Source organism: Cyprinus carpio, chromosome A15 (genome assembly GCF_018340385.1).
Source record: "Cyprinus carpio isolate SPL01 chromosome A15, ASM1834038v1, whole genome shotgun sequence".
Lineage (NCBI taxonomy): Eukaryota > Metazoa > Chordata > Actinopteri > Cypriniformes > Cyprinidae > Cyprinus > Cyprinus carpio.
Genome location: NC_056586.1, coordinates 19,556,255 through 19,571,131, shown reverse-complemented (window position 1 = coordinate 19,571,131; position 14,877 = coordinate 19,556,255). Strand labels below are relative to the sequence as shown.

Here is a 14,877-nt window from a genome sequence, read left to right as displayed (position 1 = left end):
TGCCCGGTCCAAACTTCTACTTTTGAAGAATATTTATGTGTGTGTGTGTGTGTTTATACAAAATGTAAAAGTAAAAACATTAACCTAATGTGAAAAAAGCATTTAGTTTCTCTACATTATCTTACATAATCAGCATTTCTTAAAGTAACAAATAAAACTGCATGGAGTGCTTTCTTTCAAATAGAAGTTCATGCCGCATTTTCTGTAGATAACATTTGCTACATTACGTATTGACACAAAATGTCAGTCTATGACATGCTAAAACATAGAAGTTATGTAAAAAGTCTGTAATATATGTATACCTTGACTTATCCCACATTACAGTGACTGCCTGAACACATGAAGAGTGTGAATTTGTATCTTCAGGGGGGCAAAAAACCCCCAAAACAAAATAGTCTTGATGTTGATAAAAATACATAGCACACTCTGAGAAATTATGCATGAATCAAGTGATTTCAGATTTATAAAACTTGGATGTATTGACTGGAAATACTTGAAAACCTATGCAAAATGAAGCTGGCTAAAACATAAACAAAAACATATTTTGTACCCATTGTGCTAAAATATGAATCATTATACTGGAAATGGTATTTTTTTTGAAAAAGTCAAGATCTCCCGATTACATAATCCCAATATTATTATTTTTGATAGTGATTTTTTTTTATGTTTTTTTTTGTTAATTTTACATTACATTTTTTTTATTTTTTATTTTTTTACCTTAGTAACTATTAGCTTACAAATCATAGTACTTGGCAAAGATAGTGCTTATAAAGGTATAATAATAAAAATGTAAATATAATAAAAAAAGCAAAATGTTAACATTCAAAATATTTTTATTTAAAAATAAAAATAAAATAATGTGTTAATGTTGTGAAACTTCAAACACTGACACACAATTCCATGTCTAAAAGTTGAGTTTATTATACAAATTGAGAAATAAAAGCAAAGGATCCAAAACCTGTTTATGCTGAAATAAATTTGGACTGGAAACATGAAAATTCAGTTTGAGACAAAGCTTTGAGTTTTCAAAGCATGCATGGTTCAGCACATTTGTGCACAGTTTATGCAAAATGGGCACACTTAAAGACACACACAAAACACTAAAGAAGATCGATCAAACCTCTGTCCCACAAGAAAAAATAAAAAAAATAAAAAAATAAAAACCTTAAAAAAAGATTTGAGATTCTATAACAAAACAATGCAACAATTTCTATTTTTATTTTAGATTTTACACCATCTAAACATGAGCACCATAAAATCATTGTCCATGCAACGGTAAACTGTACCCCAGAAAAATAAATTCATGTTACAGGTTTAAGGCAACAGTTCCCTACACCATGTATTTCATATGAGCGCTTCCATTTTTTTTGTTTGTATGCCTCAAGTGTACCGTAACGCCACACGTAATGCACAGTTGTACAAGTGTTTCTGAATCATTGTAACACAAAATCATCTGATTTTGTGTATCATGTCACATATGATCACTTTTTCATGAAACTATGATTTTTCAAACCACACTTTAGAAGAGAGAAAGCTTAAAATATTTCCATACACATATGGAAAATTTCGTATCCCTGTTTGGACCAAATGTACTTGAACAAAATCATCTATTTTCTCTGGGGCAACAGGAATGATCAGTATTGAGTTTGTTTTTCTTTTGTCTTAAACTCAACTCCAACCTGGTAGATTCTGGACCACTGCGCAAGTAAATGAAGGAAGTATTTGCTATACTCTTCAGCACTTGTTTTCTACTTGTGCTCACTGTGGCTGGTCTTGATCTAGGTTCTCCTCCGGGGTACTCCTAAAAAATAAGAAAAGATGGGTCACCACATGTTTTCTCACTTCGATTGTTTGTTCAATCTATGTGCAGGTACTGTATTATAAAACATAAAAATATTTCAAAAAGTGTCAAACTGGTGTTCAGCTGATTTGCCTAAAGTAGCTGTCAAGATGCAAATAACTGTTTAGTGAATTACCGACCTGGTCTTCTTCCAGGCGTTCTTCCCTCTGGAAATGGATTATCAAAAGACATAAACGTCAACCATGTTGGGATGATTTATTTTGAGATACTTAATGTGGGAATCTTACCTTGAATTAATTTAGTGATGTCTTCAGGATCCTCGCCAAAACCTAGTGGGAAAGAAGAAATAATAAATAATACTAGCATTTATCTGATTATACATGAAGGACTAGAGAGAAAAGGAAAAAGGAGGAAATATTAGAGGTTGAGTGAACCGGCTTTACTCCATAGCCTGTTCTGTAGCTAAAAGAGCTGTAAAGAGTACCCAAAAAGAATAGAAAAGGGAGAACAATAAATCAAAAGGTTTAGCTGTCTTTTACCAGTAACTTTAGCACAATAAAAAGAAAACTATATTCCGTAACCTGGAATATGACAAAATGTATGGGGAAAAAAGGTTTGGAATGAGGAGCACAAAGTGGGGTTAACTGTTAGCGTGCTAATAAAGTGTCACACTCTACCATAAAGCTCCATATCGTTGGAGCTGCTGACTGAATATTCAGGACCTGTTGATACAAAACATTAAGCAGGTGTCAATATTTGTCAAATCCAGGTCTGTGAAAGGTTTCTGGTTTCTGGCTTGAGCTACAACTGAACTGTTGGGAAATATCACAGTGCTTTTCATAGCCATATTTCAAGTAACATTATCACACATGTGTCTCCTGGAGAATAACCAGACGTTTGGAGTATGACTAAAAGACAACACATCGCATTTTTTTATTCATTGTTATTAGTGTGTTTCTTCAACTATGGATGTTTTTGGCCTAGTGGACTTTTAGAAAAATATATGTATTACAGGATGAATTGTCATTTGATTAATTGTCAGAACATTTCCATCTTAAATTATGCGTTGTGTTTAACATAAACATTTTAGGAATGGTTGATTTTAGAAATGGTTGGCTCCTTTGATAACGATAACAATTTCAATAGTCATGTCATAGCTAGGATTTTATGTATCCTAAAAACACACAATTAAGTAATATGTGACCCTCTCTGTGAAATCCAGGCTAAAGTCTCAAAATCTAATTATGAGATAACAAGCATCAAAGTTTGATTTCAACCATTTCACTATGATTTCAATCTTTGACATGGTCTTACTCAGTCAGTAATAAAGATATCAATGTTACATTTTCACAGAATGTTCTTTACCTTATGAAGGATGATTTTATATAGAAAACAGTAAATCACCAAAAATAAAATACTTTAGCTGGGTTTTCACAGACAGGGTCACATATTTTTACACTCTTTTTTGCATAATTTTACACTCTTTTTTTTGCATAAGTAACTTCCAAAAAACTTTATTAGTCAACAAATTGTTGGTTGTGGTGAAAATGTATCATTTGTTTGTAAAAAGAAAAAAAATATGTTGTGAATCATGTTGCACACAACAAAATTTCAATAAATTTATGATTATTTAACTCATTGCTTACATTATAACATCTTAAACACACACACACACACACACACACACACAAGATATACACACAAAGCTTTATATCATGGGTGTGTTAAATGATGTTTACCTTGAAGGACTCTGGTAGTGATAGAGGGTTGACCATCAATCACACGGGTAACCTTTGTAATTCTCGGATCACCCTCAATAACCCGTGTCACCTTGGTGATGGTGGGCTCTCCCTGGACTGCAGATATAAGAAACACATTACTCATTAAACAAAAAGTCTTCATGCAATAAATCAATAATCTAGCTTCAATAATAAATCAATAATAAACTCTCATTAGTAATGAGTTTCATTGGGGTCAGTTACCTGTGATGACTCTTTCTAAAAGGAAAAAAGTTCAACATAATCATGTCAGATTGAAATAAAACAGAATTTTTGAGAAAACAGAAACTGATTGCATTGACATGAAAAACATTTTTTTTTAATATACATACTTATAAATGTCAGAGGGATCTCCTGATATCTGTATCCAGAGACAAACTACAAAGGAAAGAAAATACATGTATATATCCAGTCTATTACAATTTTAAGGCATGTCAATAAAATTACATAAAGAAAAAAAAGACATTTGGATTACATAGAAATCTGGTCTGTGAGATTGAGTCTGAATTTGGTTGCACATAATCAAGTTAAGCCAAGAACCTTCAGGGCAACGGCGTTCCCCAAATGGACCTTTATGTGAACTACTTCACGCATGGACATGGTTTTGAAGGAGCATGTTGCAATTCAATACCTTAATGTGGATGTGTCGGATGATCCTTCTCAGGAGTGAAAGGAGGTCCTGGCTCCCAACTGGTATATCTTTAAAACAGAACACAGTTCTTAAACATGGATTTGATTTAAAAAAAAAAAAAAAGCCACTGCAAAAGTAGAAGCATAATTTCGTAATCCTCACCCTCAGGGTACAGAAGAGTCCTGACGACATGAATTACTCCATTTGTGGCCATTAGATCAGAATCAGGAACTTTCACAGTGTTGACCTGCATGCCCTCATTTGCCTAAAAAAATAAAAACAAAAATAATAACCACCACTGTGATATTTTTATTACAATGACTTCTGTAATATTTTTTTTAATAATTATAATTATTAATAATTTAATTTAATAATTTAATTCAACTTAATTTAATATGACTATACAACAAACAAATATATATATTTTTTAAATAATCATTTAACATGATTACAAATCGAACATAAAAATGTAAAAATGAGATAATACGGGATCTTGTTATATTTAGGAGTTGTACTTGATCTGAATATTAATGTTTATTTTAATTGGTGTAAGCTAATGTATTCAGTCATATTAAAAATATACTGACAGCTAATTTAGATAATTACAAAGTTTACAGTATTAACTTACAACAAAAACAACATTTTATTTAATCAAAGAAACGAAAGAAAAAGAAAAATGTTTTATGTCGCCTTTACCATGTATAGTGACTGTATATTAAGGTTAAAACATAAAACTATTATATGGTTATTTTTAAAACTATTCTTTACCCCTGTAGCACTAAAAACTAAATCAATTTTCTATAAATTCAATCAAAGATTGTATCAAGATTAGTGGTTTTCTACAAAGAATATTTAGATTTTACTCACAGGAAATTCCCACCCCAAAACAGAATCATATAATCAGATGAAGGTTCTTGCATGTGTCCCTATAACAGATGTTATGACTGGAAATTAATTTCAAGGCTGGGCAGCCAGAGTGTTGGATACTTACATACAACACCTTCAAATTGCTGCCCTGGAGAGTTTTCAGGAGGTTAGTGACTCCAGTCTCCAAGCCTCCACCGATGAAGATGCCGTTACTGAAGTGATAGAGCAGGATGGCTCTGAGGGCGTTAACGTCCCCTGATCACAGAGAAGAGACTCTGTCACATCCTGTAGCCTCTGTCTTTCATCTTTAATCTTAATAATCCTGAATAAAACACAGCTAAACAGTAATTCTAGATGTGGTGTGCCTTGAAAATGATGTATGAAAGGACTCACTCTTCAAAAGAGACAAGTCTCTGTCACTGAGCCCAGCAAAAGCCTCATCTGTAGGAGCAAAGACTGTGAAATCTCCTTCCTGTTTGAGCAGATCAGTCAGACCAGCTGTCTCCATCAGGGACAAAAAGATCCTGCAGCAATGAAATGATATAGTCAAGACAAGAACAAGAAAGCGATCTTCACTTTGACTGTGCAAACATGTCATTTTTCTTACTTGAAGCCTCCGTTTTTCACCAGAAGTTGGTACATGCTTGACTCTGCTGGCATGATCAGGGTCTTCATAAGATGGAGGGCACCGTTACTTCCCTCTTTGCTTCCACGGATCAAGCAGGCGTTCTCAATGCAGACAGCCTTTGTAGTTAAAATATTATGAGACAGTTCACTTCCTCTGAGATTACTAATGGGAACTATTTTAGCTATTACTTAGCACTTACAATGTCAATAAATGTCAAGTGTAAGTAAAGGCCAAAGAAGAAGTATTCATACACCTGTCATTTCAGTAACAGAGTAACACAGTCTTTATATGAATCTGTATCGAGTGTTCCCATAAAATATATTTGAAACATATCGTAAATACGGGTTAAAATATCATGTTTAAAAAGGGTAAGAAAATACCTTTCCAAAACATTTCAGATATACATGCAAAAATAGTGGGCAAGAACAAAAACAGACATGAAAATATTTTTTTCATAACTTTATAAAGTTTTATAAACCTAGTTTTATTGAAGTACATTGGAAAAAACGACTATTTTATATATATATATATTTTTTAATGGTTTTTATAAAAGAATTTTAATAGTAATTAAAGGGCAAATATCTGATGAACAAATATTTAAGATACATTTATATAAATAACATTAATACACATTTAATATAATAAATATTATATTAGCAGTTTCATGTAATACTTTATAATATTATTATATAATAATTATATAATAATTTTACAAATCAAAAGCAAATCAAGAAAAAGGACATATAAAACAACACTGACTGTGCGGTAGACGAAGACTCTGAGAAATTTCCCTGCGAGTGTTTCCAGACGCTGACCATTGTACAGCTGACTCAGCACAATCTTATTCTTCAGGATGTGGTTTTCCAGAATGATCTTCAGGAAGCTCTGGTCCATGGACATCACCTCATCTAAATAGTAGAAAATAAATGATTTGCACTTGAGGTTTACCATCATGCCAAAAAAAATTATAATAATAAAAATTGCGACAACATTTTCATAACCCCTAACACGATACAATGCGACTCTGATTTAGTACGATTAGAAAGACCGAGAAACTTCTTATATATTAAAACATTTGAATAACCAAAGTGGCCGTCGAAACATTATGTTTCAAACTGCAACATGTAAAAACTTGGCGGGCGTTTTGCAGAGAGCAGTTTGTGGAATGTTCATTCCCAGACAGGACTTTCAGTTATTGTAACCCCAGGCACTGTCACTTTTCCCCCATGCATCCTAGTAAAAGGAACGATTTACCATGTAAATATAATGTGATGAATGTGTTCACCTGCCATTAGCCACAAATGAGCTACAAACATGTGATGATGAGGTGAAAGATCTAGCTTAGCCTTCTGTGAGGTCTAAAACCTTCTCTCTTCTAGGTGGGATAACAGAAGCTTTCGTCTTCTCTTTCTTTCACCATCTTTGCAGTGCTGGAAGCCCAATGAGGCCCATAGATTAACAGATACATGTCAACACGCTGCCATTTTCCATACACATGCACTGTATGAATCATCTGTTTTTACACCTGCTATCCCATGAAGAATCAAAGTTATAGTTATGGGACCGCAGAGGTTAACAGAAGCAAGGCATATCAGCAATTGAAAGAACACCGGTCTTCTTATGGTAGAATTACAATAGACGATGAAAGAGAAGAAACCAGCAGCTGTGTTACGGTAAGGAGACTATAAAAGTTAGTTTAAGGAGGAGAATAATAAGAAAGAGAGATTGACATGTTTTCAGAAATGTTTGCTCACCGTTGAAGGCTGTGTTAAGTGGCGCCAGAAGTGTGTACTCAGCCTGGGGTCTCATGGCTGCAGACAAGCCCAGCTCTGTCAACATGTCGCTGAAGGTGCCCTGAGATTGTCCAACCAACTCCATAACCTGTTTAGCTTAGAAGAAAAAAATCTAAATCTTTAAAAAGCATATTAACAATGCTTTCTGAAGGATCATGTGACACTGAAGACTGGAGTAATGATGCTGTAAATCAGTAGCTTTGCCAACACAGGAATAAACTGCATTTTACAAAATATATTTTTGGATAAATGAAACTGAGAGGTTAAGCTAACCAGAGTTAGGCATGAGGACTTGATCGATGAGGTGGATGACTCCATTGGTGGTGACGATGTCCTTCTTGAGTACCATCTTGATGCCGTTGACTGTGAGACTATCTCCATCACAGCCAATCTCAATATTGCTGCCCTCCAGGGTCTCATAAGATGTGCCGGCCATGATGGCCTCAGAGCACTGAACAGAGTTCAACAGATGGTAGTTGAAGAGAGCTGGAAGAGAAGAAACATCAGTCTCTGTCATCCAAGCACATCTGTTATTCCTCTTACACGCCTCTTGAGATATGAGGAAATCATGGAAAAATTACATTCATTTGCATTTTCATTTTTAATTAATTATTATTATTTTTTTTTTATTGATATTTTGAACATACCACATCAGGTAAAAAAGACAAATGGGAATGAGTCTGTTTGAAAGTGCATCATACAAACACACTGAATGACAATTTTGGACTGTGATTTAACAAAGTATTTGCTCCAAATTAATTTGCATTAAATCACTTGGCAACCACAGTTCCAGAAAGTTTAGGCAGTGCATGTTGAAAAAAAAATTCCTTGCTAGTTGACTGCAGTTCTCATTATTTTTCTTTTGATTGAATAAAAATCTGTGTAGTGCTACATATGTGATCAAATTCCTAATTTGTTTTCATGGAAGAGAATGACTGTAAATTTGAAATGCATATATCTGCTAAGTTAGATGTACACTAGCATATCAATACAGTAGCATCAACGCTAATAGACATACACCTAAAGCCACAAAACTACAATTTTATTTTCATGACCTTTAAAATTTGTCTTTAAAATTCTATTGTATAATATACAGTATAGATTATGTAGATAGCATGTAAATGCTTGCATGTAATCCATTATGACACTTCATCTCCTGTTTGTTTCCAAAGGGAACCATAAGGGATCCTTGGGAGCCTTTGGGTCCTCTCTGAGTGAGACTCTCAGAAGCTTCAAGCCATTTGACTGCAAATGGAGCACTCTGATCTCACGTCAAAAGTCTGGCTAGGGACTAATAAGAGGGCAGAGATCACCATTGTTGCCAGTTTTCACTGGATTGTAAAGCTAACAGCTGTTTTCTGTCTATATGTTTCTGGCAAGACAAGGACGATGATCTTTTCAGAAAGATCTTTCTCCTTTGCCCTTACGATGAACATATTGCTTTAAAGGTTGTAAAATGTTTGAGTCAAATGGATGCATGTGTTCAAGCTGGCTGTTGTCTCACCATATTGTTTTTTGTGCTGAATTTGAAGGTGTTATATGCTGTTATAGGTAATTGTATCAGGCATCAGTATCTAGGTTAAGCTTAGAGTTTTTTCTTTTTCATTTCCCTGACTTCTCTCAATGAAATTATGTAGCAGATCAAATATCTTTCTGCTTGGCACAACAGATCGGGCCATAATATAAGTTTTATTTTAGTTTTCACTCAAGCAGTTAATATAACCCTTAGTGTATTTTAGACAAACTTTATATTCATGAGAGTGGGCATTACGTAATTCTTTTACATGATCATCGGGAAAGCTAATGTTTCCGAACTCCAAAGCAAACATCAACCACAGTATCTTGAAAAAACTGTAAAACGTACCAATAAACTTTAGTTCTGCTGCCGAAAACCTTCGGATTTGATCTCATCTCCAAGGGGCTCAACTGTAACCCTGTCTAAATCTCTAAGTAGTCCCATAAGTGTGGCTTTGGCACTGTTTGCCAGCTGTCTGAGAATTCCAGGTCTACAGCCCAGGGTGCAGCGGGCTCATCTGGTTTGAAAGGGGGTGAAATAACACTCAGCCTCACTCAGTTGGCTCATATCAACAAACGTGGCATGATGGAACCACCAATCCCTTGATTTCCTGCCACTATGTATCACTAAATAAGAATAAAGCCTTTCTTTGTGCCATCAATTTGGGACTTAACTTTTCAACCTTTGCAACTTAAAGCACTCTGTTTGAGAATAGTGCATGGGGCTTTACGTCTTAGTGCTTGGGTTTACCTTGGAGGGAATTCTTGTCTTCCATAAGCCTGTCCAAAACCTCTCTATCCAGCTTGTCAAAAGCATCATTGGTTGGGGCGAACAGGGTGAACTGTCCCGGCTGACCCAGCTTCTCAATCAAACCAGATGCTATAGCCACAGTCTGGACAAGAAATGGAGCATAAACAACTCTTGGTCAATAGATTTGGTTCATGGACTACATGGTTCCAAGTTTTCTTAAAACTTACACTCAAAGTACTCAGGTCATCATCCACTTCGATAACATCCTGAATAGTGTTGCCAACGGCCGTAATGACGCGGTCAATGACATGGACCACTCCGTTGGTGGCCACCTGGTTGCCGTGAATGATCCTGGCACAGTTCACTGTGACAACCTGAACAAGAACCATGTGTAAAGTTTGTTCCTCATGGAGATGCAAGTAACCTCCATTTCTCAAAATATCAACTTACCCCATTGGAGTAATGATTGATGAGCAGGTTCAAGTCGTTGTACATGGAGGTGGCGGTCATTCCGTTCTTGAGGTCTTTGGTAAGGAGACGTTTGTTGACCATGTGGTAGTGGAGAGCATTGTACAGCTCAATATTAACATTGCTCACCAGAGCACTCCTTATCTCCTATAGGATAAAGAACAAGCCAATACAAAACAGTCAAGGAATTACTCCATTTTCATGCGTGTGCTGGAGGGGAAAAGAAGGAATGAGATGTTACCGGATCAAGAAGATCCCAAGCATCATTACTGGGGGCGAAGAAAGTGTATGACCCAGCGCCTTCAATCTCCTCCCGTAGTTTGGATAGAGCAGAGTAGTCCTGGGTTGTTGTGGCTTTGACCAGGCCGAGGGTGCCATAAACGTTGTCAATGGGAGCAACTGCAAGAAAAATTAAACAAAGATTAACTGCACGATTAGCTCCAAGACTGCAGCTTTAGAACTCTTTGTCCAACACTAGGTTGCAATCATATTTAGCATACTAATCATTGTGAATTTGTATTTTATTGACAACATAACCAGACTGAATGATTTTCCAATGTCTGACTGGTCAGTAAGCAACTATTAAGAAACCAACCTGCAGGACAGCCGTGCATGCCTTCCAGCTTCATGTAACCTGGGCAACACTCATACAACACGATTCTGGACAAAGAGGGAAGATATAAAACCAGAAGAACATGTGTTATGTGAGTACTGGATCTAAGACATATGGCACCACTTTGAAAAATACAATACCAGTAGTGTACAGGCTCAAATTCATTTTTTTTTTCCTTGGATGCCATTCACTAGTCGTTACAAGCTATCCTGGTTTTAATGATAACACAGTTCAAGGTCCTGGATAGACAGTCTGTCCATATGGTAACCATTAACTGTCTTTGTACATAAACATGCTATGTGGTCCTGAGGTTTGTGCATTATTCCACTATCATTATGTTGTCACAGCATTGCATTAATAAGTTAAGTGCCCTGAAGCTAAGCGCTGAGACCAACTTGGTGGTTTGGTAAGGCTGAGGGGTATTTTTGGATCCAGGGTGCCTTTAAAGTAAATTTATAAGCCAGTGAAATTTTGGTTTGGAACTTACAATGTACAATGGAAGGAAATGTCGAATCAGCAGTTTTCCAGTAATGAAGGTCGCATTCTATGGTTTTTCTGTTTTCATTGAAAGAGGCTCTTTAAGCCTTCAAACCAAGCTTGTAAATATATTTCCATGACCACACAAATTGGATCTCATGGATGCAATACCATTTATATATAACATTCAAAAGTATATTTGATAATACATTTATTTATAAATAAATTATAACACATTAAAAATATGCATAACTGTCTGTAAATTAACTGTGTGCATTATGTAAATTAAAGACTTTTTTTAAATTCCACCATAAACAGATATTTTTATGCATCATTATTGCACCATTTATTTCCTTTATTAAGTGATCAGCCAGATGCGAGTTCATATGCAGCATAACAGGCTCTTAATAGAAATAATAGGTTCAATAAAATTCACCTAAACTAATTATACCAAATATACAGCAGCCATATTGTAGAGTTAATAAATAGCTGTTAATTGGAAACAGGTTTTTTATAAGGTCCTCTGAGAAAACACCACTAGAGAGTTACGATCCCCTGAGAAGTTCTCAAAGCTGCTGATACTGTACACACTCTAGTTACAGTAGAGATTCACAGATGTACACTAGTCAGGGTTAGTGGGTTGCCGCACTTGGAAATCTCCACACCAGCAAAACAGTTCCATGTGATGCAAGTTGCTGAAATCCAAGCAAATAAAACATCCTGCAAATCACCAAATGAGAAATGTCATTCAGCAGTGAGTTCTGTGGAACAGTAGATACTGACTGTCTCTGAGATTGAGCAATCATGAGACTGTATGATAATAATGGGATCACTGTACGTAGGATCCAGATGCAGTAGTTTTGGATCATGGGTGGCCTCTGTGTTTTCTATGGAATTGAAGAACAATGAAAGGGTAATTGAGGGATGTCAATAAGGTCATGTCTCACTAGACCATAAGCTTCTAAAGAATTACTCCCAAAAACAGGAGGAAAACATGACTCCTGTTGACCAGACACTCTTAGGGAATACGGCTGCATTAATCATTGGGGAGAAAGTCAGATTTTCCAATTTCCCTGAAGTTCTCCCTAATGAGTCACCAGTTCAAAGGATCCACAAGATTATGCACATGTTCAAACCATTAGGATGGAGTTAAAACCAGCAGATGGTAGAGATATCTAGCAAAATATATAAAGATAAGCTTTGTAGAACATAAAACCCATGACTTCAAAAGGGAGTTATCTTCAATCTTCCCTCATCTGCACATTGAAAATCCATCAGCGATATAGCTTTTCGTCCCAATCTTTGGGAGAGATCTAAGACATAAGTCATACTCATCTCAATTATGTAAGCTAAGCACACTAAACCAGATATTTACAAAGAGTGCCAGACCACTATGCAGGGTTGCCAGGTTTTCACAACAAAACCCATCCAATTGCGACTCAAAACTAGCCCAAAACTAGTCTAATCACATTCCGGGGGGTAAAATACATGTTTGTTTTTTTTAGGTTTTCCCTGTTAAAATTTGCATTCCAGGGGCTAAATATCACATTATTGGGGTCTCAACCCACGGACATGAAAATCAACCTACATCAACAGTGTTAAAGTAGCCCAATTCCATTGGAACACCACAGACTTGGCAACACTGCCGCTATGTAATGGTCTGCTGAGCGCAAAAAAAATACTCAGAGCAAAACAGTCCCTGGCTTTCCAGTAATCAAAACTGCAAGGGAAGCAGAAAGTCTACAGAATATCTCAGGCAAGTCTGGCTTTGCAACTAAGGAAATTCGAAACCACTGGAGGTTACCTCACATTGGTGCTGTTTGGTCACACTTGAAAGGCCTGGGTAACCCTTTTATATTGCCGTTTCCTCTCTTTTCCAACTATGGAAAAAGAAGTTGAAACTGGAGGCATAACAAACTCTAAAGGAATCAACGGTTGTGGTTGACCATGTTGGCCTCCAGAAACAACCACATCATTACTTGAGCCTGCAAAGTAGGACTTTGCGCTCATCTTACCAAATATTGTTGCTCTAGATGTTGCAATCTTTTTTGTTATTGTTGATTTTTACATTTCACATGGCACTGAGTTCACTCAGTTTTGCCAAAGAGCTTCCTGAAACACAAACGAGCCTGCTGACATTTCCACCTTGCAGACAGCTGTGTATTTTCGCCTTAGGACAGAAATTTAAAGAAAGGTGTTTCAACACAAGCCAAGCACCCCAGGCGAGCTCTACTGCTTTCTTTAATCATTGATGGCATGTCCTGACAATGTCAGTGGGTTTCACCATTTTATACCGATTAAGGTTCTGCAGTTCTCTGGTAGTTTGTAAGACTGAGTGCTGTAGTAACGCATGGAATTTGGTTAGTAGCAGTGGAGTGGGTCTTTTTCTATTCATCTCTTCTTTGTTTTGGCAGCAATAATAAACTGTAAATCTACTGTTGCTGTCAAATTCTGTGCTTTACAAAGTCTTTTGGAAAGGAAGCACTGTAAATTCAACTATTAAACTGCATTTGGAGCTCAGCTTAAGTAGGAAATCATATGTGCGAGTAACTGTTGGAAATCTTCATACACTCTTACCAGTTGGGACAGTGAACTTTCACCTTTGACCATCGGAGCAGCTGGAACTTTCCAGTTTCTGTCAAAGAGACAGTATTTGTAATAGCCTCCAGAAATCATAAAACATCACACTTACGCTTTCTTTCCACAGATGGCCCGTTGGTACCAATTACGACACGTGCTAAAGTATTTCTTCTTTGTCCCCACGACTTGCTGGAGAGCGCACACATTTGGTCTGCAGAAAGGTAAAGGTAAGACAGGATGAAATGAGCAAAGCAAAGTCAGAAGAGTGCAACAGATACACAATATTTTATTTATTTATAAAAAAAATTGTGACAGCATTGTGCTCCTCTTTAAAACTGGGACAATAAGCATTAGCTTTGATGTAATAAAGGAAAAATTAAGATAATTAACTTTAATATACTTATTCTTTAATAAACATATCATTACATAAATATACCTACAGTTAATATATTATTAACTTTATTATACCTATTAAGGCCTTTGTATTTATATAATAATAATAAATAAATAAATAAAATGCACATTTAAAAAATTTAAATGAATTATTAGAAAATTCTAATAATAAAAATACTATTACAAATTAAATATGAACAAAATATAATAAAATAATAAATTAAATGAAAATAATTAAAACTAAGATTATAAAAATTATTCATTAAAAAAAAATAAAAAATCTTAGTTTTTATACTTTCTAAGCCAAAAATATTATCAGCCTGACAACATTTTGGCTACAACAACAACAACAGCAAAAAATAAATAAATAAATAAAATAAAATTAATAATATCTCTTACCCTTCTTTCTTTGCTCTAATACGGCTGTGGGCAACTATCTTGTCATAAGCTGAGGACTCTGCCTGGTCAAACGCAGACAGCACAAAGAGTGCAAAAGCAGCTGCAAAGAGTAGCTTCATCCCTGCTTTCCCCACCGTGAGACTTCAGAGCAAGAAATGGGCTCCAGCTGAGGGGGAGAGGGCT

The 14,877-nt window shown here is 35.7% G+C and overlaps 1 protein-coding gene across 2 annotated transcripts; it reads right to left on the bottom strand.

The window, feature by feature from the left end:
* Positions 1-896: 896 nt before the first annotated feature.
* Positions 897-14,877, bottom strand: postnb (periostin, osteoblast specific factor b). 2 transcript variants are annotated; one of them, XM_042771410.1, is made up of 22 exons: positions 14,695-14,877; positions 14,015-14,113; positions 10,828-10,892; positions 10,474-10,631; positions 10,215-10,379; positions 9,992-10,138; positions 9,765-9,906; positions 7,772-7,984; positions 7,460-7,594; positions 6,465-6,613; positions 5,685-5,821; positions 5,471-5,601; positions 5,202-5,332; positions 4,373-4,475; positions 4,211-4,278; positions 3,912-3,957; positions 3,784-3,798; positions 3,541-3,657; positions 2,479-2,523; positions 2,089-2,130; positions 1,981-2,007; positions 897-1,801 (listed from the first exon to the last, which is right to left on the bottom strand). In XM_042771410.1, the coding sequence occupies exons 1-22, from the start codon at positions 14,811-14,813 to the stop codon at positions 1,779-1,781; spliced, it is 2,277 nt and encodes a 758-aa protein (XP_042627344.1). In that variant the 5' UTR covers positions 14,814-14,877; the 3' UTR covers positions 897-1,778. The 2 variants fall into 2 exon arrangements, with proteins under 2 accessions (XP_042627344.1, XP_042627345.1); XM_042771411.1 differs by lacking the exon at positions 2,479-2,523.

Coding starts and splice junctions, on each gene's coding strand:
- postnb (XM_042771410.1), bottom strand. CDS start 14,813: ATGAAGCTACTCTTTGCAGCTGCTTTTGCACTCTTTGTGCTGTCTGCG. Junction 10,632..10,827: donor CATGCACGGCTGTCCTGCAG/GTTGGTTTCTTA, acceptor TTTTTCTTGCAG/TTGCTCCCATTGACAACGTT. Junction 2,131..2,478: donor CAACGATATGGAGCTTTATG/GTAGAGTGTGAC, acceptor CTTTCCCACTAG/GTTTTGGCGAGGATCCTGAA.